This window comes from Opisthorchis viverrini (genome assembly GCF_000715545.1).
Source record: "Opisthorchis viverrini unplaced genomic scaffold opera_v5_16, whole genome shotgun sequence".
In the NCBI taxonomy this organism is placed as follows: Eukaryota; Metazoa; Platyhelminthes; class Trematoda; order Opisthorchiida; family Opisthorchiidae; genus Opisthorchis; species Opisthorchis viverrini.
Window position 1 is genome coordinate 1,541,582 of NW_008751672.1, and position 22,969 is coordinate 1,564,550.

Sequence of the window (22,969 nt, forward strand, 5' to 3'; positions counted from 1 at the left end):
ATCTCAACATTTCAATGCGATTCACAAAAGAAAGGGAATTCACCGCTCAGATTTGTGTCCAAACACGACCTTCTGCTTTCCATTGACTAAAAACTTATACCATCACGGTTAGACGGTCTAACAAGTGCGAGATGCTATTTCACTGTAACTTAGAAACCCGACACATAGACAATCATAACTGAAGCAACTTACGTATTTATTTAACAATACACTATAGAGACATAACCTCTTTGTAAATGGTGAAGGATGTTTTATTCATATACTCATGTACATTTTGATGAAACTGAGATCTTCCCATGTTCATATCATCTTGTACATGAAATTTTATTAACGCCTACACATAACGACGAGGCCACATTGTGACTGCTGACCCAATAAAATAATGCCAGTTATAGTCACCTTCAGAAATCGTTTGCCGAAGGGGGAAATTTGATTCTGCTTTACTTCTCATGGTCTATCGGACGGAGGCGATTGGAGGGGTAGCTGGGGAAAACTCTAAATCGCTATCACTAAAAAGGACTTTCAGTTTGGCTACTTGGATTGCATTAGTTCAAAACTCCAGTATTAAAAGCCTAGTGCTGCACAGATAACCGTCAGAATTAGGACACCACAGATGGTTATTCGATACAAGCAATTACTTGGCCCCTGTATTGGTTGCAGTCCCGTCTGCCTTTCATATTTTGTATGGACCTGTGAAATTTACCCAGCTGTTTGGTATCGGTTTGCTTGATGATATTCGGGGAGGTAACTTTTGGTTGCGTTGAGTAGGTCGCAGATTTTCTTCCCAAGCGCTTTTCTATCCAAATTCATACCGCCAAACGATGCCACTCCAGGACATTATTTTTATGAAGGAGATGCCTGGATCACTTTCCACTGTCCCAGAATCTGCGGTGTTGAACGCTGACGCAACAGCACAAAATTCCCGGGTCGATTCTCAATTTTGTGCACCCACAAATTTAGTAACATCTCTTGATCACTTATGCCATTGGTATTCAAATAGAGCGGTCCATGCAAGAAAAAGCGTCGAATTTCACGCCACATATAATCACATCAGTGAGAGTAAAAGCCCTGATAACAGAAATGTGAATAAGGAAGACTTTTTTAAGGCACAGACACAAGGCAAGTGTGATAATGGTGAACCCATTAAAGAAGATACAGTACAGAATAGCAGACTGATGGACCTTTCGTGAGTTACTTCTAATGGAACCCCACGAAGGTTGCCTATGAAGAAAGGGAGGGTATCTGGCGGTTGGATGCCAAATCCGTCAGTTTGAAAGATGGTTTACGCATAGGCCTAAAAACAGCACATTTTTGGTCAAGAGGTATGTCTTGTATGGACAAGAGGGATAACCAGCAAGGGTGGGATTGCACTGACGCCCATTGATAGTAGCAAGCGAACTCCCTTCGAAAACGTTCCTCGAGGAGACGAAAGCAAGGTGTTGAAGTCTGAGTGTTTATCTCCATGGTTCGTATAATCGAATGTCACTTTGTAGCTGACCAATTAATAAATCTTTTTCGGCCAACTGTTTCCTCAGACGCTGAATCTCACGCCGTTGTTCAATGAATGCTTCACGGAGCTAAAGAACAAATGAGGAACGAATGAAATTAGCTGCCGAATATTTAACAGAAGCGTTTCGAATGTATTGAAAGCATAGTTACAGACATCTTTTTACGCTAAATAAGGTACTCTAAGGTTGGGAATCCCCGGATTGGGATTGGATCGCTAACCGCCGCCAACGGATGTACGGGCCTAAGTGGATGTGACTCATTACATGGTGTTGCCTGCTCAGATTTGTTGGTCGGTTGTAGATATGTTAAAGCACCAATACAGACCGTTAGCTCTTCGTCACTGCCTAAATCCTACCGAATAACCCGACTGACTGTACAAGACTCTTGGCCGTTCTCGTGTACAGTGACGTGAACTGGTTATGACACGAACGGGAATTTGCATGATCTGGTCAGAATCCATATCAGCAATAAGAGATAAAATTAATTGATAAGACAACCATGCTTCAGTGATGATGTACGTCATAACAAATTTATTGGTTACTTTGGATAATCGCGTCGGCCAAGAGAACCTTTCCAAAGAAAGCCTTCAACAAACACCCCTCACAAGGAAACAGTTGTGTAACCCTTCAACAAATGATTTTCGAATGCTACCTGATGTCTCCATAATCGAGCAGCCTGTTGGCAAAATTGCATAAAGCGCTTCTCATGGTATGAATAATTAAACTTACCTTTTGATAGTCATTGGGTAAATGACTCAAGAGTTCAGTTTTCTTGTTCACTGATTGCGCCTAAAGTTTAGAATTGGAATTTAGTATTTATGTCTTTCGTGAAAATGCACGTCAATGGGTGCGATGACCACGAAATAAAGAACACCAACAGTATCTTTTGTGAATATATGCAAAGAATCTTCCGCGTAGGAATGGAAATCGGAATGAAGGAGGTTGAAGTTTTTCTGAATAGGTCGGGTACTGAAAGCACTTTTGGGTTATGACTAAATTTCTTCCATCTGTTTACTCGCATAGTCCTACGCACACCTCGAACAAAATGGCCAAAAAGGACAACAGAATTACACACTTCTGCAGCTTATTATTTATTTTTATTGTTTACATTACTATTATTATTTTACTGAAATTATTTATTTTGTTTTATTATTATTGTTTAATTATTTATTTTATTACTTATTTATTCCATTATTTATTATAATTGATTTATTGTTTATTATTTATTTACTATTATTTATCATTATTATTTATTTGTTATTTATTAGGTCACATACTTTGTTCGCCAAGCTTGTCCGATGTCTCAAGAGTTTTGAAATCCACGAGAAACCGTCTAATGACGTAATTGGCCACATATGTTTATTTGGCAAACGCCAGATTGATTCCAGTACTCGTCATAAAGTGCCCACTGCTACACATTGACTGTACACTTCTTCTTATTCCTCAGTAGAATTTACGTTAAATTCTTGACTGACGAAGTGTTCAGCTGTTTCGTACAGTGTCAGCATGGCGATCACCCAGTTTACCTGACCGCAGCCCTTGTCTGCAATATACACCGTCCGTTCCGTGCGTTCCAAACATTTAAACCGGGGCAGATCATAGTCTCTTCTTTCATCATACATGTGAGGAGTGTGTTGTTCTCAAGCGCATTTCGTCGGTTATCTAATAGATATGCCACAGCTCTCAAGTTGGATGCAGGCGATCTCAGTTACGCTGGGTTTGAACTTCAGTTTGTACCAGGTTGAATAAACTTCCAAGTAAAACTCAACGCAACAGTCCTCATCTAGTTCACATGTGTTGATGTGACGTGCCACTTACAGGTATCGGCATTCTGCCTTTACGAGTTCAAGCATGCAATAAAACACAAAAGACGATGTAAATAGAGTAATTTGTAACTGTAAGTCAATAGTTCACATTGCGGATCCTTCTTAAAGCACTTGTATGCTGTCCCATCTCATTGATCGTCACGAGACAGTTACTGGGTCGTCGTTCGATGAGTCGGATACACCAATCACATCGCTCATTTGTGAACGCGTTGGCATGTTCAGACGTGATAACTCAGATGCGTCCAACGTGCGTTGCTGGAGTAGTGGTTACACGCTCGCATCGCATGTCAGATATCCGGGGTTCAAATCCCGGCACAACCATTGGATATGTACTGCTGATGAGCTCTAATAAGAGCGAATCTCGGGTCCAGTGTGGACTCACCGGAATAATTACTCCAAAACAGGAACACAGTGGTTCAAACAAGAGTGGTGTGGCTAGGGGCAAAAATACCTATGCCGAAAAACCCAAAAATTGAAACCTGAAAGAGCTTGCTGCTTTATCATGCGTTGCAAAACTCAGTTAGGGCACGATGGGTTGAGTAAGCCACAGTTCGTTGCACTTAGCAGCGGGAAGATTGTATGAGCTGATCGATAAAATTGTGCAGGCCTACGCAGTCAAGTCAAGAAAACAGTCGAATTGTTGGGATGGAATTGATACAGACAAATTTCTAGCAAAAACGTCAAATATTACAAGTAACTCCTAATTAATGTTATCTGATCGGAAAGTTATGACAGACAGAAGACCAAATGGAAAAATGAGACAATCGTTGTCTTACTGTCAGGGAAAAAAGATAACCGTATAACTTGTTAACATTTTCAACTGTTACAGAGGAATCTATCAATTGTGATCAGCGTGCCTGGTTATTAGACGAAAAGGTTTAGTCGTAATGTACTAATAAATTCATAGGAAGATAAACTGCGTTTATCTTCTGCTCAAAGCGTTCAATTTTCGTTGAGAAATTGCCATTTCATGGGCCAAGTACATCATGTGGTGATTTATGTCGAGTTGTGTGACCATACAGTCTCGACAAATTTCCGGATTCACTGCAATAGCATACACTTCATTCTTTGTCCCACTTACTGTACCCATTAACCTATTGATCACGTCCGTGTACTCACAGTTTTTATACATAAAATATAATATGTACATATATGAATATATATAATATAAATAATTACATCTAATAAAAGTACAACAAAAAATAATAAAATGGAATTGCTAGCACATATTTCACACTTGTCAAGAACAGTATTATTCAGCCTTCTCATTATTTAACACATTTCTTAGCTAGTCTCCGCAGTTTTACGGTTGTAAATTGTCAAACAAAGCCTCAGCATGAAAACGACTACTGAAACGTATTTTTCACGAAGATCCTGGTTAGTAGGAAACAGATGCGTGGTGTAACAGAGGAAGATGAAATTTCAAGATATCTGATAGTATGTCCACTTATGACTACACTTAACAAACAGCCCTGTGGGAAATGACTTCCTGTGTTGTACAGTCGTAAATTAATGGGGACCTCTAATTGGGGGCAATCGTATACACTTTCCACTCTATATTCTAGAACGATTCTTTTGGTTAGCAAAATACACTGAGTTGCAGACCGATTTGCTTGATGACAGGCTCACCTGGAACTAGTCGTATACTTCTGAAAAGTTTTAGCAACATTTTGAGCATTTTAATACGTCTATACATGTACAATATTTTGAGTATCGTATCAAGCGGAAGATAAAAGTTCTTTGGGCAACAAATTCGGTTGCTTAAAAACACCATGAACGAGATACCCAGCTTGGTTCAGGATGCGTCCTCGTCAGAATCAAATATGTATGCAATTGAGTGTATTTCGCTAATTTCGTGCATTTTTTGATACCAAGTAGAACATTAGGTTGACGGAAAGTTGGACACCGCGCCTACCTGAATGGGTGAAACTGGTCGTCGGCTGTCAAAGAGTTTTCAGCAAACTTATGAGCAAAGTATTGTCTTTTTGGTTATTTTTCTTTCAATAAAGCTGGCAGGTTTAGCATAAAATGTGAAAACGTTCACAAAGTAGTGCTGTTCAACTTTCCTTAGACGTATCTCGGCTACCAGTAATTCAATTGCTTTTGCATTTCATTCAAAATCAGAGAAAGAACGAAGAAAAAACCTACTAGAGCTGCCCCAGATTCTGATTAATGTAATCATCAGCTACTTATACATTACATATATATACATAAATCGTATACATTATTTACTAGATTGATACGCTCCTCCAAAGATTGTGGCTTAGCTGGTTTAATAAGGAATAGGATTAAACTCTATGGCAGAACCACTCACATTTGCCATTTCGTAGCGCTGAGGCTGGCTGGTGTCGTTATACACAGGATCCACCCGTCTTGTAAAAGCACCGATTATTGCCTGAAATCGAAAACAAAAGGGGAAGAATGTCAGTAGCTTCTCTTAGCAAACTAACTTGTGGTTTGCTGGCATTTGTGTTAATAGCTTTGAAGCGAAGACCAGCAAAAGCACCGTCCAGACCCGATGTCCTAAAATGGGGTCAGTTCAAGGTAAGCTTAGTCCTTTATTATCCCAAATTACCATTGGGTTTGACATTCGTATTCCTTCGTGAAAGTTATAAATTATTGGATGTTCCCTTTATACGGCATCTTGAACAATCTTGCGCCCTATCATCAGCACTCTTTGTTGTTCAATAAGGTTCCCAAAAGGCACAGTTCACTTATGTAATTGACCACAAATTCAGGGTGTTTAGTCGAGGTGACCGTGGTAAGTTTTTTGTTGTTTAGAAAGTGTAAGGTAATTTGAATTTGCAATTTTGATCGTGTATGTAGATTGAAATTACTGTCTGGAGAATGGATGGATTACTATATTGCTAATAGCATGGTGGAATTCCTTTACTGGGCTGTCTACATGTTCTGAGCAGTCGCCCCAATTTACCCCTAGTTTAAATTTCTTTACACGGCGGTTGCAGTCTTACATGACTGAAGTTAGTTGCCCTGTATACAACTACCCTGGGGGTGTTCATAATTAACCATAGATAAACACTAAAATATTATAAAGTCAGACTAAAGATGCTGCCTTACTCTGCTACAATAAGATAGAAGTTGCGTAATAACTTCCACGTGTGACCCACCTTGCTGCTACGAGTCGTTCCGTGTGGCGGGACGGGTGGAGCCACATTGCGATTTTGCGCAGATGCAGCTGAAGCTGCGGCGGTGATTGAGTTGAATTTCGCCTGCATTGGTGTGTACTGAGTCGCGCGCAACTGTGGCGCACTCGGAGTACGTTGGCTGCTACCGCCTTGTCGGAGTATTCCGTTCCGAGCGTAGTTATCTGTGGAGGCTGAGGCATTACGACGATTTTGCACTGGCTGAGTGAGCTGCCGTTGGTAACGTGGAATTCCACTTGGGGGTCCGCCACCTTGACCAATAGTGGAGATGTCCGTCGTGGATGTAGCAGCATTTGATTGTGTCATGGCCTCCACCTGACGGATGATTTCTCGGACGGAAGGAAGAATCGGTGACTCCGCATCATCCTGTTTTGCAAAAGGATCGAAGAGACCAGGTTATTTTTACGCAGTTTAACTAGCTTACAACATCTGATTCAATAACATCCAGTGAGTTGAATGGTGTCTTTTCATTTTACCCAAGGCAATCTTGAAGTACCAAATAAAGTGAAAATAAGAGCAAGCAGAGGCCAGAAAAAGAATATTGGAATGAGAAGTCAAACAGAGACAGTGAAAAGCAGGTGACATCAATACATTAGATGGTCTAGGTAAAACAGTTAGTATCTTGACAAAGATTTTATTTGATGATGCAGACCTGTCTTTCTTGGACAAGCCAGTCAATTACCTTCATATGGTTTTTCCAGGCCGATATAGTTACCCCGTGTTGCAGCATACAGTGATGTCTTCCCCAGAAAACTGGAATAGTTCAGATAATAAAGAACTCATAAGTTTTCCTAAAACTTCGAAAGCACACGACCGGTTTGGCCTTTCTTGGGACTCATAAGGTAGGCACGACAATCAACTCTCGACAACCTCATGTTTTGCTTGAACCCAAATTGCATGAAAGTAGTGGAATACACTCAATTGCATGCCAACTTCGTTTTGTCTGGAGACACAAATAGAACCCAGTTGAATTCTCGTTTGAGATGTTTCTAAGTAGGTTACCTAATCATCAGACGTTGTTGATTATATGTGCCAAATGAACAAGGCATCCAGCAGATTGTAACAAGTTTTTAAAATTTAGGTGACTTTTCTCTCAAGGAATTTTAGGTTTGACTCTACCAAACCTTATCGTTTGCAAACACTGATGGATGCAATTCAGACAGTTGCAGTGGGTATCAGAATATTCGCCGGCAGTATCGTGAGTTGAATCTCCCAAAAAATCCAACATTCGGTCAGCAGTCTGATCTAGTCCGATGACTCTCTGGTTTTTCAAAGTTGAAATAAAGCTCGTATGTTTCAATCAGGAGAACATTGTTGTACACTGTTGAACCAATCCCGGTCTGTTGAGAACAATCAACGCAATCGTGACAGCATCTTTGAAAGACTGTGAGATCATAGAAAATTTCACTAGTCAACGTCTTAAGAGACTTTCGTGGAACACAAGTGTCTCAGTTCTCGCTCGATACTGCCGCACTTGTAGAATGGTGTTATTTGGCTCCCTATCAACTAGTAGATCCAATATTGGCCCGGCGAATAAGTCAGTTTAAAACAAATTAATTATTCGGGTTATACGAGTATAGAGTATCAACATGTCCACAGTTCAGGTTCTTAATATGATTAATGTATAAAATGCATAACAGGTATGCATATATAAGCACAAATGTATCCGCGAAACAGAATATATTATTTCTGGCTCACTCGGTTGCTCTAAGCGACTAAACTGTTGGATGGTCTCCATCATAGGAGACCATCTCGAACAGGTGAAGTGAACGGAACCAATCCTGGTGTCCACCGAATTGATCTGCGTTCAGTCTAATGCTGGTAGACGTTGATATGACGCCTAATCCGGCCCAGTCTATCGGTGTTCTGAATAGCCACACTGTCAAGTATACCTACAGAATGTTCCATATCCATTTTCTGACGTCGCACTATGCGACGTTTTTGTTGGTTGTGTACTGTAAGTTACTTGTTTTAGTGCAATACACAGTACAATGGTGAGATCCAACATAGGTATTCACTGCCAAATCGTTTTCGAATTATACCGATCGCTTCCTAATAGAATCTTCACTTGTATTTTTGACATGTGACACCGTTGCTTCTTCATAACCAGATTCGTCCTCCACAGCCGTTGGGTTTTACACGACCACATAATGGAATTCCGTACGATGGCCTAACGGATTACGTCACAAGCATAAAGCAAAGTAGAGGAAAATTACTACACTTCTATAGTTTTCTACAATCCAATTGAAATAATACAAAAGTAAGCTGCCGATGACCTTTAAAGCTGTTATTTTCATCGGGCGTCCCAGCACTCCGAGCTCCTGGTAGAAAGAAGCTTCATCGCCATCTCAAACAGCAGTTTTTACTGCTAATGTGAATGCGTAAATCGCCACGACAGATAAATGGCCTAAGCTCACATATAAGTCTGAAGAGGTTTGTCAAGTTTTCACATGGTTTGAAAGAATTTCGATTAAACGAGCACCTGTGTAGCTTGGTAACTGGCAGTTTGTAGTAAATTTGGAAGTACGCCTTTAGATAACACTTGGAAAATAGCACCTGACTACTTATAAATGAGCGTGTTATAATCTCTTCTACAACAACGCATGTTGAGAGTGTATCGTTCAGTTCAAGTAAACTAAGATATTCAGCGCAATTTTATAAGTTGTGTTTGTCTGAACTGTTCGTGGGGTCGTGGTATCTGAAGTAGCTTGTAATTGCCGTCCAACCTTTTGCACTTACCGAGAGTTTGTACACGTTCTGCATTTCACAATGCAAATAAAATGCACAGTTCTCAGAAACTGTATCGTCTCGTCTTACTAATGTAATAGGAGAAAGTAGAATTCGAATAGGCTCAGTTTTGCTTTTGAGCAATCAGCACCCATTCAAGGACTTAATATCTCTTTTGTAGGTTGACGAAATTCGCGGTGAGCTGAATTCGAGAATACCCAGTCATTTTGCTGTTGATGAGCATTATGCCGAGCCATTTTCTTTCATGCAAAGGTGGACACTCACTTCGGTTCCGTTAACCACAAACGACTGAGACTTTTGTTTGTCCAAATTGGGTGGTGAAGATGCGCCCCGACGTGCCGGCGTCTGCAGCTCAAATTGCTGTGACCTCGTGATCCTCGAACGTTTGTCCGCCCCGTAGTCTTGGTTCAGATTGGTTTCCGAAGCACGATAAAATGTGTTGGGGCTTGCCAGTGGACTGGGACCGGGACTTGGTTGGGCGCTGCGGCTCCGAGCAGGGATGGTTACTGGTCCAGGTTTACTACCAGACGTATAAACCTGAATTGATGTGAGAAAAGTAGATATCAAAAGCATTGATTGCAGCACAACAGTTGACGGCTGCAGTCGGGACCCGTCAAACCATACAGATCACATAATTTCGATAATTTTAGTACTAAGAAATGCCATGCATGCTAGCGAAAGTCATAGGCCCAAACTAACATAAAAGCTTCCAGTGGTTATATCGGCAACTACTCGGTAATGATATGCGCAACGGTTATTGTGAACAACCCTACTTTCTTGACTGTTTTCTATTATCATTAGAATACTCACAGACAGGTCCGTTTACCTGTTTCGCCCTAGAATGAGCTACTGTTTCTCAGAGAAAGTCAAATCAAAAGAGAATAAACATTCAATCTAGGGTAGTGTGTCGTAAACATTTACTTCATCAACAGTAGGACGAGTCCGTACGCTAAGCTGCCAAGCTACTACCCAAAATTTGACAGAAAAAAACGACTTTAATGAGTTTTGTGGGATAAAAAGTTATCTAAGGCAAGGCAGAGGGTGGAGCCAAATATCTTGAATAATGATCATTCAGGATATTGAGGCCTGATTCTTGGGCTAAAATTATGGTCACTCGTGAACCACTTCGTGTGAAACACAGTTCGATCTCACGATGATTAGGTTGACAGCGCGATTGATTGATTCTTGTCCTATGGTTCACAGCGAGATTTACACCTATAAACTTGGTGCGCGGTAAGCGAACAAGGTGTGGAGCGGAAGTTCAGACTGAATCAACCAAGAAATTGTAACTTGTCAGCTACGTTAGAAAGATGAGTAGTTGATTTAGAAAAAAAGTATTCGTGAACATATTGCCCAGTTTCTAAACCCGGTTTGAATCAACGTTTCCAACAGCTAACTATGAAATCCTGCCACATTCTGAGGAACTACGAGGAGGCGAAGGCTATCCATACACAGTGTATTGATCTTAGCACAGGACGTGACACTCAAAAGGCTAAGCTCAAACGACGAAAATGAGGGTGTAACTGATAACCTGTTTCGTAGGAGCGACTCTTCTCAGAGCTTCAAACTTCCATCCAAAGATTTTGATAGGAAGTGGCAAACTAGCGTGCGAGATTCTTTTTCTTCTTATGGCCCTTGGCGATCCGTAGAAATGGCGTGCTTTATTCCAATAGGAGGGAAATATATTGTTTCCAGGCTTTGCAAGCCTTTTATCTGAGAGTGGTACTGCCACTCATAAGGACTTGCTTAACGAATCGGTGGTAGACATCCTGTGCCATAATATGTAGTTTGCGATTCCGAGTCTCCTCTGTTTGTGCTCATAATCAATTTTTCTATTCCTAGTCAGAGGTATCTGACCCTTGTCTGTTTGAGTTGCTTCTTGTTATGTCTGCTAATTCGCCAATCTGTGGTATCTGCTGCTGACCCGCTGCAGTGTCTAATTGCCAAACACAGAAGGGAACACAACAGCTATATTCCGAATAAGCGAGTGCGAATGCACGACGGTCTCAAGCTATTTATTGGAGGGACAATATCTGAACTCGGTCCCATGCTGACGCACACGGTCTGGCTTTCGCACGAGGCTGCGACGCGCTGCATATTGCGAAGGCGTTGTCTGACGTTGATCAACGCTGACTCTCGCTGCTTGGGCTTGATACAGAAATGTGAGGCGCTGCATATTAAGGGGGCGTTGTCTGTCTGGTCAAAATCTAGCGGAGCTGAGAGTCTCGGTGGATTTTGGGCACTCAGCGGTTGCTCTCATGTTTGTGACCTTCCTGATACTTCTCTGTAATATTACAGAATAAAATTGGCATTTTCACCCGGATTGTGGAGCTTTATTGTGAAGCTTTTGCTCTGAGATTCCAGTTACTTGAATAAGTCCACCTGTTTGTGTCCACAGTAGTCTCGTTCTCACATTCCCTCCGAAATCCGCGACTAGTTGGTTTACTGCCTTATATCAAACAAAAATTTTGACTTTCAAATTCATAGGTTACATTTAAATCTTATACACATGGCGCGCAAGGCAACGCATTTTGAGCCATGCAGCTACCATCTCACCAATCCGAATCTGTATCAGTCTGTTTAGGAATTTCGAAATAACTACTCATCAAATCTTAAAAAGCGACTGGGATGTAGATTTATATTCGCCTAGAACATATTGAGTTTTAGGTACACCGGACCACAGAAAAAGGATTTTTTTATTGTCCCCTTGTACTGTATTCGAGAGCTACGCCACATTGAAGGAAGGATCACCCCATAGAAGAGACAAAGATGTCGTACTTAATGATGTCTCATCAAAGATAGATGAGATCACATTAGATTGCAATATCTCTGGCCCGGAATTTTGAATTTTTGCGTGATCGGCTTGACTGGCTATCATGTTTGAGAATGCACGAACATTCCTGTTTCATGATACTAGTTTACAAACTTGTCTGATTCATAAAACAATACTGAGACTCTAGAAGCAAGCTCATTGCATTTTTGATAAAAATACGAAAATTTTTCTTTTAACTTCTGCTACGGTGGGAATGCAGAACAAGGAAAAGTGGACTGGTGATTTCTACTGATATGTGGTGGTAACTATCAAACTATTCCTGATTTTTCCTGTAAATAAATAAGACCAGCTACCGCAAAAGCCTGAACATAGGATCAGGATATCCGAACCATTTACTTGTTAACAGATGACGGATACTGTCTTATTGGTACGTCGAAAATGTATGACGAGCATCATCTCCAGGCGTCTCCATCATTAAGGACGAGAAGTTGTTCAGCAAAGTTGCGAAGAAATTTGACATTTCCGTGGTTGAATGATTTGGACATTAGCAAAACAACTATAAGCAATAGAACCCGAGACATCTTGTGACATGAATAGATTTGGTTTGTCCTTTAGTTCTTTTTCATCATCTTGAACAAACTACGTGGCAGTTTCCATGAAAAATTGTGTTTTAGGCTAACCAGCTGGGTCTATTCAGACCAAAAAGAAGCGTTAATGACAGGAAGCGTTTAAAATGTGACCTCGGCTTATGTTTGGCAGTATTGCCATTGTAGTCCACTATTACGCGCTGTTTGCTAAACGGCTACATATATATTATTCATCAGGATATGCATAGAATACAATGGTTCACGTCCCTTTGATGGATTTTAAAATATATCTTGTTCTTCAATTTTCCTGAGTGTTAGAACGGAATCCTAATACCTCCTTGTCCAGACTGATAATGCGTAATTTTGAATTGTGAATGCTAAAGCACAACCAGAGCGTCTTCATCAAACTCTTGTGTCAGTATTTCCTCTTCTGTGAACTTTCATGCTATGCTTCGGTACTGCATTTTCACAGGTAGGAAAGTTCAGTTTAGAGAAAAAATGTATCTACAGCGGTATACATTTAGTTCCGGTATAGAAAGCCATATTCACAGAAAAACCGAGCTTGGATATCCAGATACTTGATTAACGGCCTTCATGAATTGAGTCCATGGAGTATAGTTGCTATATTCAGCAAGTCTGCGGCTCAAACATGGCGTTCCATAGTCTTCGTTTTTCATGTTCTCTACCCACCAATTTCAATCTACACCCCTCCACACCCATCTCTACGCGTTACGAAGGCAAGCACTCGATGTTCTCCAGTTCAATAGGCAGGGATGCGGCGTTGATTCGGTTAGTCTGAGCTTGACACTCATTGTTATACGTCAACGTGTACATATTTCAGCCCTTTGACGAAAAATAACAAAATACATTCAGAGCGACCGTCAACAAAACCACTGGTGAAGTAACAACTGACGTGCTCTGGCATGTTTATAGAACAATAAACACATACCTTGGGTTTACGGCTTAGAAAAGTGACTTTATTAAATTGGCAGGACTAATGAACTAGGTAAATAATAGAACTGATGCTTTATTTTTTATATACTGATTAATTTTTCATGTGAAAATCACCACACGCTTCATTCTGCATTCCATTGATGATAGGCTACTTCAGGTTTTTTGGTGAATATTTTAAGCAGTGAAATAAATAATCAAGTTTTCTCAAAAAATACTCACAAAACAAAGGGTAACATTTTCCCTCAATGACTCTGTAACGCTGTGAGCCGTTTTCATCTTCGAATAATGCTACACATTGATACTTCAGGGTAACTGATGACGGAACAGTTCGTTGTCTAGCAAACGGATTAAAAATAGACGACTGTTGCATTGTCCAGTATAACGGCACCTGCGGGAAATATTTTGACTAGTTGGATGGTGTTCACTTACAAGGGTAAGAGAATCCCGGACAATGGTAGCTTTTGTTAGGCCTGGCTGATCAAGTAGACGTGGAAGTAGTCACGAAGAGCTCCTCGTTAATGGGATTATCTATATCAGCCCCTCAATAATAGAAATTGAGTTGGATTGTTGGACTAATTTTTATACTCCTTTTCAAACATTGTATAGGAGCAGATAAGTTTAAAACTAACGGTGGCCTTTAAAAATAATCGAAATATATTAATTTGTTTTCGCCTTATTTGTGGCCTGCTTTTCCTGGGAAATATAACTTAGAAGCCAAATAATGAAAATATAATGCAAAAGTGTGGACCCCTGTGACTAGACTGGATTGCGTACAGGGGCAACGATACCGTTAACTGTAGCCGTCCCATGACCTCCTACGAGGTATCACTCTGGCTAACTAGAGTTTCTTCTCCACCTCTACTTTTAGCTGCAAAAGGTGGTGATGACAGCACCTCTATTTGATAAGTAAATCGACTAATTCTTGTATGATATAAAGATCAATAGTCACATGATTTCAAGTCCCCAAAGGAGATTAATCGGCTGAGATTTGTTCACGTTCGGTATCCGTAGCCGATGAGTTCTCTTCGTACAGACTGAGTTACATACTGAAATAAAGATACCTGAATGGAGACAACTAGAGTAAGCCAGACATCTTCCGTGGTAAATAATTGAAAGAAGTAATCCAAAAGATGAAAATTCGGCTTGCTTAAACTGCCAGCAGACTTTAATTTCAGGTTTTAAAGTTAAAAACACGTATCTTAGCCTCCAACAAAAAATCGGAAAATGTAAATTATGTTGGTTGGGTAATCCGTCAGGTCCTTGAGATTTTCCCTGGAGGAGGCCGAGGGCAATTTCAAGGTCATTCTTTGTTCTCCGTCAGTGTTCACTTTGTGACATTTTCGCCTCACTATGTATGTTGTTCTGCGGAAGGCTTCTAAAACGCTTTCATTAATCCAGTTTTTCTCACGGTCTTGTTGATTTCAGCTTTTTTGTCGAGATGGCAGCAAACGTTTCATACTTACCAGCCTCATATGAAAATTTGATCTTTGAATTTGACACTTTGTACATCATCAAGTAGTATTTATTATCTCCCAGTTCTTTTGACTAGAAGTGGTTTAGTGAAGTAAAAGATTTGTAAATTCCTCAGGTCTTCATAACAACGTGATGATATTATACTTCGCGGAGAAGCTAGAAACACAATCTTTGCAGTGTAGTTAGTGGTTGCATTCGTCTTTCATATCGCTGATAGTTCTAGTGCTCAGGCGGTTAAAGTCAATATCTGGTTACCGTTTAAGCATTAACAAATGTGCCCTCTGAAATTCTGTTGATACTGGTTTTGGCTAATTCGAAGGCTGTCTACTGTAATACTGAGAAAGGTGAATTCAGATTAGAAAGCTTACTGTACACCCACATTGGCTACAACATCCACACTTCGTTTTCATCCGTTTCGCCCTCAATTTCGGTGCTGGCTCAATAGTACTTGTGTCGACATTTTCGATAACATATCTGCCATATCCAGTTACTTGAGGTTTTTAACTATCAAATCTAGTCGGATTTCGATTGAATTCGGCCTCCACAAAAGCAATTCGTTGCGAGTTGGCACCCTTAACCAATGAGGTTTGTTAGATGTAATAGAATCTACTTTAAAAAGTTATATTCTTTGATATGATAATTTACATTTGCCAATGACGCTTTACTTTTCTGTCAACCATACTTTAAATGCATTATATTTGCCGGTGACTAACCACATTATTGCGCTTTCATGAACAACAAAAATCAGTAGGTTAGCGTCCTCACACTCTGTTTTTCCGTACACAATCTCGATGTCCAATGTGCTGCTGTTTCTGCTACATCCCGGTGTTGTGAGAACTGGATGACGAAACTCGCCTGGTAGGCGTTTGAGAATATCCTCTTGTGACAATAAAAATGATAAAGACTTTTTGCAGGGCAACCTTATGCGCCTCACACATTTGTGGAAGATCTACTTGCCTTGTATCACACAAATCAACTTTGCGCCTAAAGCTGGCACAGGCGTCTAGAAAATCACCAATTTCTGTGTAGAATGTCACACAGTTTCCCATCCTTTTCGGTCATCTTCAGGTTAGTGCGCTTCATTTATATTGCACAGATATATGCTGACTGATGGCGTGTGTACGCGGTGGAAACTAGACCTTTGGACACCGACAAAACTGAACCGGCTCCACATTTACAGCACATTCAGTGTAACATGATTGACGACCCCACGCTCCCGGATTTAGAGTTATGCAATGCAAGGGGATACCAGCATCATCATTCTCCATTCAACTACTCGAATTTTAAGAAAACTGTGATTTGTTTCTTTTTACTAAATTATTGTCGCACTTTTTTTTATCAACCTCGCTTTTCATTGTCTACTATGAAAAGCGAGGTAGTCTTCATGTAAGAGTCATGTGAAATTAGCTGTATTGAAATAATCGGAATAGGGAAACAGCCAATGCAGATTGACAGAGACTTCCTATAGAACGCTGTATTTTTAGCATGGGAAAGCATAAGATTCTCTGTTATAATATCTGCTGAAACCATTTTCTGCCAAGGGTTTTGACGCCCGCCGGCGCACCCTTCACCACGTTTTACATATTTCAAACAAAGAGCTTAACTTAACCAAAAATAAACTGCTAGGAATCCTAAATTCAACGAGAACGCCTGAGGAAGTGCCAAAATATATGAATAGAACACTTGATTGGGAAAAAAAGCTGTCAAACTTGACGGCTGATTTGGGATCTGTATATTTCTTTCTGAATACAAAGTGACTATCTCAAACTTTGAAATGAAAAGGTACTTTCTGTAAGCTACGAAATTTGGTCCGCAAATCACAAAAGTTGGTTGGGGAAGCCAAGAAAATTCACTGTAGTTTGAAACCGATGAGCATTCTGCATTAGTTCTAATGTAAATGATAGTGTGTGCGAAATGGGAAATACTGGTAAAAGTTTTGTTCAACCTGGAATGTTGCACGATTAAAAAAAAGCTAGTCTAAAATAATAGTTATTTGATTAACTCACTCAAGATTGTAGACTCCGTAAGGTATGGATTTACAATCCCCACTGCCTTAAATTTGCAATCTGCATTCAGAAAGGCTGAACGGGTTACCTTAAAAATGCCTTGGTTGGAATGATTGTTTCAGGGCTGCATAAACCATGTGTCCGGATGCGTCTGGTTCGACCTAGGGCAGTTTGCCATATTTTGCTACAAACACGGGATAAAAAGATTTCATTCCGCAAAATAATTTTCTCAGAACTTGCTCCGAACCCACGCACGAGCAAACGAATCTCCAAGTGCAGAATGCAAAGTAACATTTTCGCGGGGTTTTCTATAAATAATTCAGTCTGATATCTAGCGGTTTTCGCTAGCATCTGATCTGTTACTCTTCTGAGTTATTGGAAATGACGAAACCCTGAGTTAATTTATAGGCTGTGAAACAAGCACAACAAAAGCATCTTTTGCATTGTTCCAACGCTCTGGAAAGGCACGCATTATATTGATTTCCGTTGGCAACTGTTGTTAAAAAGTCTCTTGGTTGGCGCACATCATATGTTGTTCACCTAGCTCCCGGACTTGCAAAAACATCAGAAATACCCTGTTATTGCAGTTCACTACATGCGAAATTGGAGAGGCTATCAAGTTGGTCGCGATCAGGCACACGAACACAAGTGGTTAGCTGGCGATATTTGGAATAGAATTCCGTTGCCAGTTGAAGTATTCAAAAAATGGATATCAAGGAGCAATTCTTGCTATCAGCACCTAAAAAAGCTAACTAACTCCTTTCCCCTGAACTCTCCTAAAATTATCGTATACATTGTACTTGAATAATTTCTTGTGGTGCTTTGAATGCTAGGCTCAAGCTGCACAATGTAACATTCAAGGCCATCGGCTTTTCGCGGATTGCAACGTTGATCCAGTAATTGGTACACGTATAGACAATTTCTAGCCGTATTCACTGACTGGCCGGAAATTTTTTAGCGAAATTTCTATTTCTAATCGCAAAGAATGCCGAATCCTCACCACATTCACATAGTCAAAATGAGTGCCAAGTAATACAACGCTCATAACCCGTTCGTATTTCACAGAATAGTATTTTTCTTTTTTTGGAACTTTGGAATAGTTTGAGGTGCTGATTAATTAAGTCCGATTTAAGCAATGTAATTTGAGTGGGTTGATTAAAATTCTTATTTCATTATTATTGTTTTGATGGTGTCAAAAACGAAGCCTGTGACCTGAATCCTCGTTTTTCTAATGGACCAAATAAATGCATTGTTCACCTTATCCCGCTAATGCATTGTGGTAGTCCTATTACTTCTGAATTTCTGTAGAAATCCCCTGGTTCAGAGGATCCGATGGACACAACAGGTCTTCATTACGGAAATCAGGAGGCAACAACTAGCAACTGCTCCAGATTATGGACAGAAACAGGGCAAGGTAATGACCATGCAATATTTTCTTACTAGCCAATGAACTGGGCTCATGTGGCGTAATATTTTTGGGCTGTTTGTAATTTTTCTAGACTGGCCGTATCAACCGCCCCATGTGCCTCTCTACGTTTATTTCAGTTCACGGTGTCAGGTGTCTACTTCTTCGGTTACTTTATCGGGCTTTTCGGCCTTAGGCTAAAAATAAGTATGGCGTATCAAACTTAACACATGAATAACTCCTGACCGGTGTACCATTCAGGTTATCCTTGCTCTCTTTGGGTATGTCGGCTGTAAGTCACGAAGATTTAATGGACGATATGTGGCCAACTTAGCGCAAGCTGATTCATCGCAGACGGGTTTTCAACTGCCATTTAACTATGGAGGCAAGTTATGGTAACAGCCTTTTCTCATCAGCCGTTCTACTTCTGGCCCGAAAAGTTTGTCCTCATTGTGGGCTGTCAATTCCCAGGGCAGTCACATCTTTCACCGGAGTAAAGTAGACGATCAGAGAAACTCACCATTAAATATACTGCTCTCCATGTGAAGTATGCAACAAAAGCAAGCTGGAGAGTCACAAGTAAGGCTGGCTGAATTTATAGTATGGTGCTTAAGTGAATATATGGGTAGAATGTTGTATGAGGATTCTGATTAGCAGAGTGACCTAAACAACCCCTCCCTGCGAATTGCGTATCGCCCTGCTGATTGACGAGGTTTAGGTTCGTCGTTTATCAACCACTTATCGGCTGTACTGGTTACCAACGCTCAAAAGCTTAATCAAATGTGATGGTTTGATCTGGATTAAGTTCATGATAAACAATACAGTCAACCTGAAGTTACCTGATAGGAGATTATTTACAGAAACCGATTCCTAAGGCAAACGTTTTAAAGTTTTTTAGCCACCATTTACGAACAGTCACCATGCACCGCCGTTTATTCTGGATTACGAACCACATTCCGAAAAGTCTTTAACACGTGTAATCTACAAAAAAGAATACAAGTAACCAAAAAGGATTTTGCACACTGAAGTAGATATTCTTATGTGAAAAGTAAAATTTTAATGCTTGTTTATTTTTACATTGTTGCATAAATGAGACTGCTTAACATGGAGTTCAGCTTTACACAAGGCCCTGAGCCGGTTGCCCATGGGAAAGCATACTAATTATGAAGAGTTATCACCTGGCATCTTCGCATTAAAAGCATTTATACAAAGGTGACACAGATCAAAGAAAACGAGGCATTAGGTGTGAATATCATAAATCCGACTTGAGAAACCGTAGAAATTCAAGTTTAAAACTGTGTCGGGAAACAAACGATAGAAGTGGAAAACTATGTTCTGAATTCTACGGGAGGGAAAACATTATGTGGCGTAGGAAGCAAACAAGTTTAAAACGACTCGACTGGAATTCGTAAGCTCGCTTTTCTTACTGGATTGTCAACCATTTTTTATGCACAGACATTTGTGTTTTAGCCCAGGATTTAACATGTGAAGGTTGCAATGTAATGAAGGGATTTCCTAAGTTTGAAAGCCAAAAGTACGATGACATTACATTCAACCATTTCCACCCATTGTACTGGTGTCACCATGTTGCAGTAGAATTTCTACTCAACTAGCTTTCTAGTACGGAATATTGTACGCCGACATCTAATTTTATTTCTTATTTCGTGATCACACATTCCCTCCCTGTCTGTTAACATCCGAAGGCTTTTATCAAAAGTTCGTGGCGTCGCCGAGTCATTTTGTGGACCTACTAGCATCGGATTACCTTATCCACTCAAGGTTGGCTATTTTGCTCATGGACCAGTATGTGATTAGCTATTGCAACAAAATCGTCCGCGTAATATGTAGTTGCTGCTCTAAAATCAAATTTGTGATCGATCCGGGTTTTCGTTGGTAGTTTGAAGTTCAATGGGGCCAAGAACAACATCGATAGGACTATCAAGTAAAACGCCCATTGGTGTTATGGGAAAAACCAGAAGAACCAGAGTCGAGCTTTTGACATCAAGACAATTACCAAGTCTTTAGTTCAGCTTTACATATAATTGTGGGAACAAAATGTGTACCAAAAGTCAAGAACAGGAGAGAATTCCAAACTAAATGCACTTTTGTGGGATTGCAAGCCAATATTGAAAAAGGCTAATAATAAATACAAGTGTGCTTTCGGTGACGACCTGGAATCACTGGATCGGTGTGAACAGAACGATGTGAGGTGTAAATGGATGAAATTCGGTTCGTTTCAGCCACGCGAAGGTTCCATTGACACATTGAAGCTTCCATTGGCACTTCTTCAGTGCCACACAGACACCGCTAACTAGATGGATATTTGGGAAGACACTGGCCTCCCATTCTGTACAATCAATAATTCCGAGGATACAAAAAAGCACGCTTGTCTCACTAGTCATAACCCACTGCCTGATATACTCTGACGCTGCTGAGAATAACAGCCAGCGCTGTAGCCCTAAAGCCAACGACGCAGGCCTCGTCTTCCCTGACCAACATTCCCTCATGCAAAGTTTGCTCGCCAGAACGTCACCTACTTGCTTAAACAGAGGAAAACTGTCTGCGAGATCACCTTGACTGTATATAGCCATCACCCTGGGAAATGGAGTGTACTTAAAAGCGCAACCAATCTAGAGGGAGTTTTTACGTATAACGAGCTGGACTGCCCGATCATATGTTCACCAGAACTGCGACAGCTGATGCAGCCGTATTCGTATTTTATTTTTACCCCGTCTGCACTAACGTTTTGAATCTGTCCGCTCTGTCTTACTACTGAAAGTGAAATTCCTTGAACTACATTTCTTGATCACGAGAGTTAGCGAATAGACACTGATTTTCGGAGGAGTGATTTGGTTTCGTGGACATTGTTCATTATTTCTCCAGCTGAAATCACTATGTTGTGGTCCTGTAATTGAACGAATCAGCAACCTAGGGAGAAAAGTGAGTTGCACTATTTAATTCACTTTGAGACCGGTGTGTCAATTCACCGATAGTAGACTGGAACACGTGAGAAGGACTGTTCCCTTAATAATGCTTTGTCTTTTCTGGTCGATGTAAGAAAGATTTTTTTTAAAATCCATCTCAAGAGGGGGCAAAAAGCTTTTGGAGGGCTGATAACCAGTCTAGCCTGATGTGGTAAATATCACTTCAACCCTATTCGCTGGAAAAATATGTCTCGTTGGAAACCGAGACAGTAAGCCTTCGGTCGAAATTTTATTTGCTGTATAACTGGAGTTGAGATGGTTACTAAGCATTCAAAATAACTGTATTTCAGTCAGCAAAGAGTTAATGACTACGAGTTAAAGTATCCGATGATTTTTTTTTATAAAGGAAGCTACCTAAAAGGTTACTGAAAACTCCTCGACAGCATAAGACCGGTTTCGCCCTTCTTGGGACTAGGTAGGCGCAGTCCCCGAGTTTCTATCAACCTTATGTTCCACTTGATGGCGATCTCTTTGGGCTTATAACATGACATTCCTTTTTTAGTTTCTGACTTGCTTACTGAGATTATCGGTAGGTTTATTAAAATTTCAATATCATTTGAGGAAACCGTATCCCACTGACAACTAAACTAATTCATTATCTTGAATCTTTGTGAGTAGCAATAGCTGACAGGGCTTTCTCACCCACCCGATGATCGGGATACTATTTGTACCAAATAATGTTGTGCACAAAAACTCATTTCAAACTGGCCTAATTCAAAAGGTGTCAAGTATAAGGTATTGCTTCGCGTTGGGGTAGTAAACATTGTTAAGGATAAAATCAATCACTTACCTGTGCACCATCTCGAGGCGTGAAATTCAGTGTATTATCTGATGGAAATCTTCTTTGGGCGCCCCCAGATCCATGCAGGTTTTGTATTTTCCGAAAGCTTGGCCCTGAGTGGAAAAAAGTTTAGAAATCGATTACAACACCACCAGCCTATCTTTGACAGTCAGAATTGCTTTAAAACAAATGATGGCATGTGGATAGCTAAAAAAAATCATTCGTGTAGCATTATGGTGGACATTCAAAATGGGTACTACCGAGTATGCAAACAGAACGGTGAAAGTGTAGAACAGGTGGCATTGTGTTTATTTGAAAATATGAAGCGCACTTGTGCTTCTGTAACAAATTATGACGTTACGTTTGTCCTCCAGATGATCTCTCTGAAGTAAAACCTCTTTATGAATATTGGGTGTACCTACAATGACGAACGTTTGAGAATCAGACTGTGATTGTTTGTTTTCCGAGTAAATCTGACGTCTGTGAAAATTTTGTCCCGGCATAACAATCAGGGCTGCGTGCACGAACAGGAGGTGCGGAGGATTCTGTCCGCATCGATTTAAATTGGCCGTGCGGTAAACGACTTTGTTCCAAAAGCTGCTGATCAGAGGGACGCTAGACGTTGGTTTGTTTATCTTTAGGGGTTATTTGTTTGTTTCCTTCTTTTAAACTTAAGGCGACAAACAATTCCGTTTGGTCACTCACCCAGCCGCTCCCTCGATTGGTTGTAAGATAACTGACAAGCGCAGCAAAATAAACA

General features: G+C 40.4%; 1 protein-coding gene across 1 annotated transcript in view; it reads right to left on the minus strand.

Moving 5' to 3' along the window:
• Window positions 1-985: 985 nt before the first annotated feature.
• The window catches only part of T265_01492 (hypothetical protein), a gene marked incomplete at both ends in the record, with an annotated part of 92,581 nt that continues 70,597 nt past the window's right edge, over window positions 986-22,969 (minus strand). The window contains 6 exons of the mRNA XM_009165533.1: window positions 986-1,577; window positions 2,238-2,297; window positions 5,649-5,729; window positions 6,463-6,864; window positions 9,511-9,783; window positions 22,219-22,322. Of these exons, the coding sequence (XP_009163797.1) occupies window positions 1,455-1,577; window positions 2,238-2,297; window positions 5,649-5,729; window positions 6,463-6,864; window positions 9,511-9,783; window positions 22,219-22,322 (1,043 nt within the window). The remainder of the gene's footprint in view (window positions 1,578-2,237; window positions 2,298-5,648; window positions 5,730-6,462; window positions 6,865-9,510; window positions 9,784-22,218; window positions 22,323-22,969) is intronic.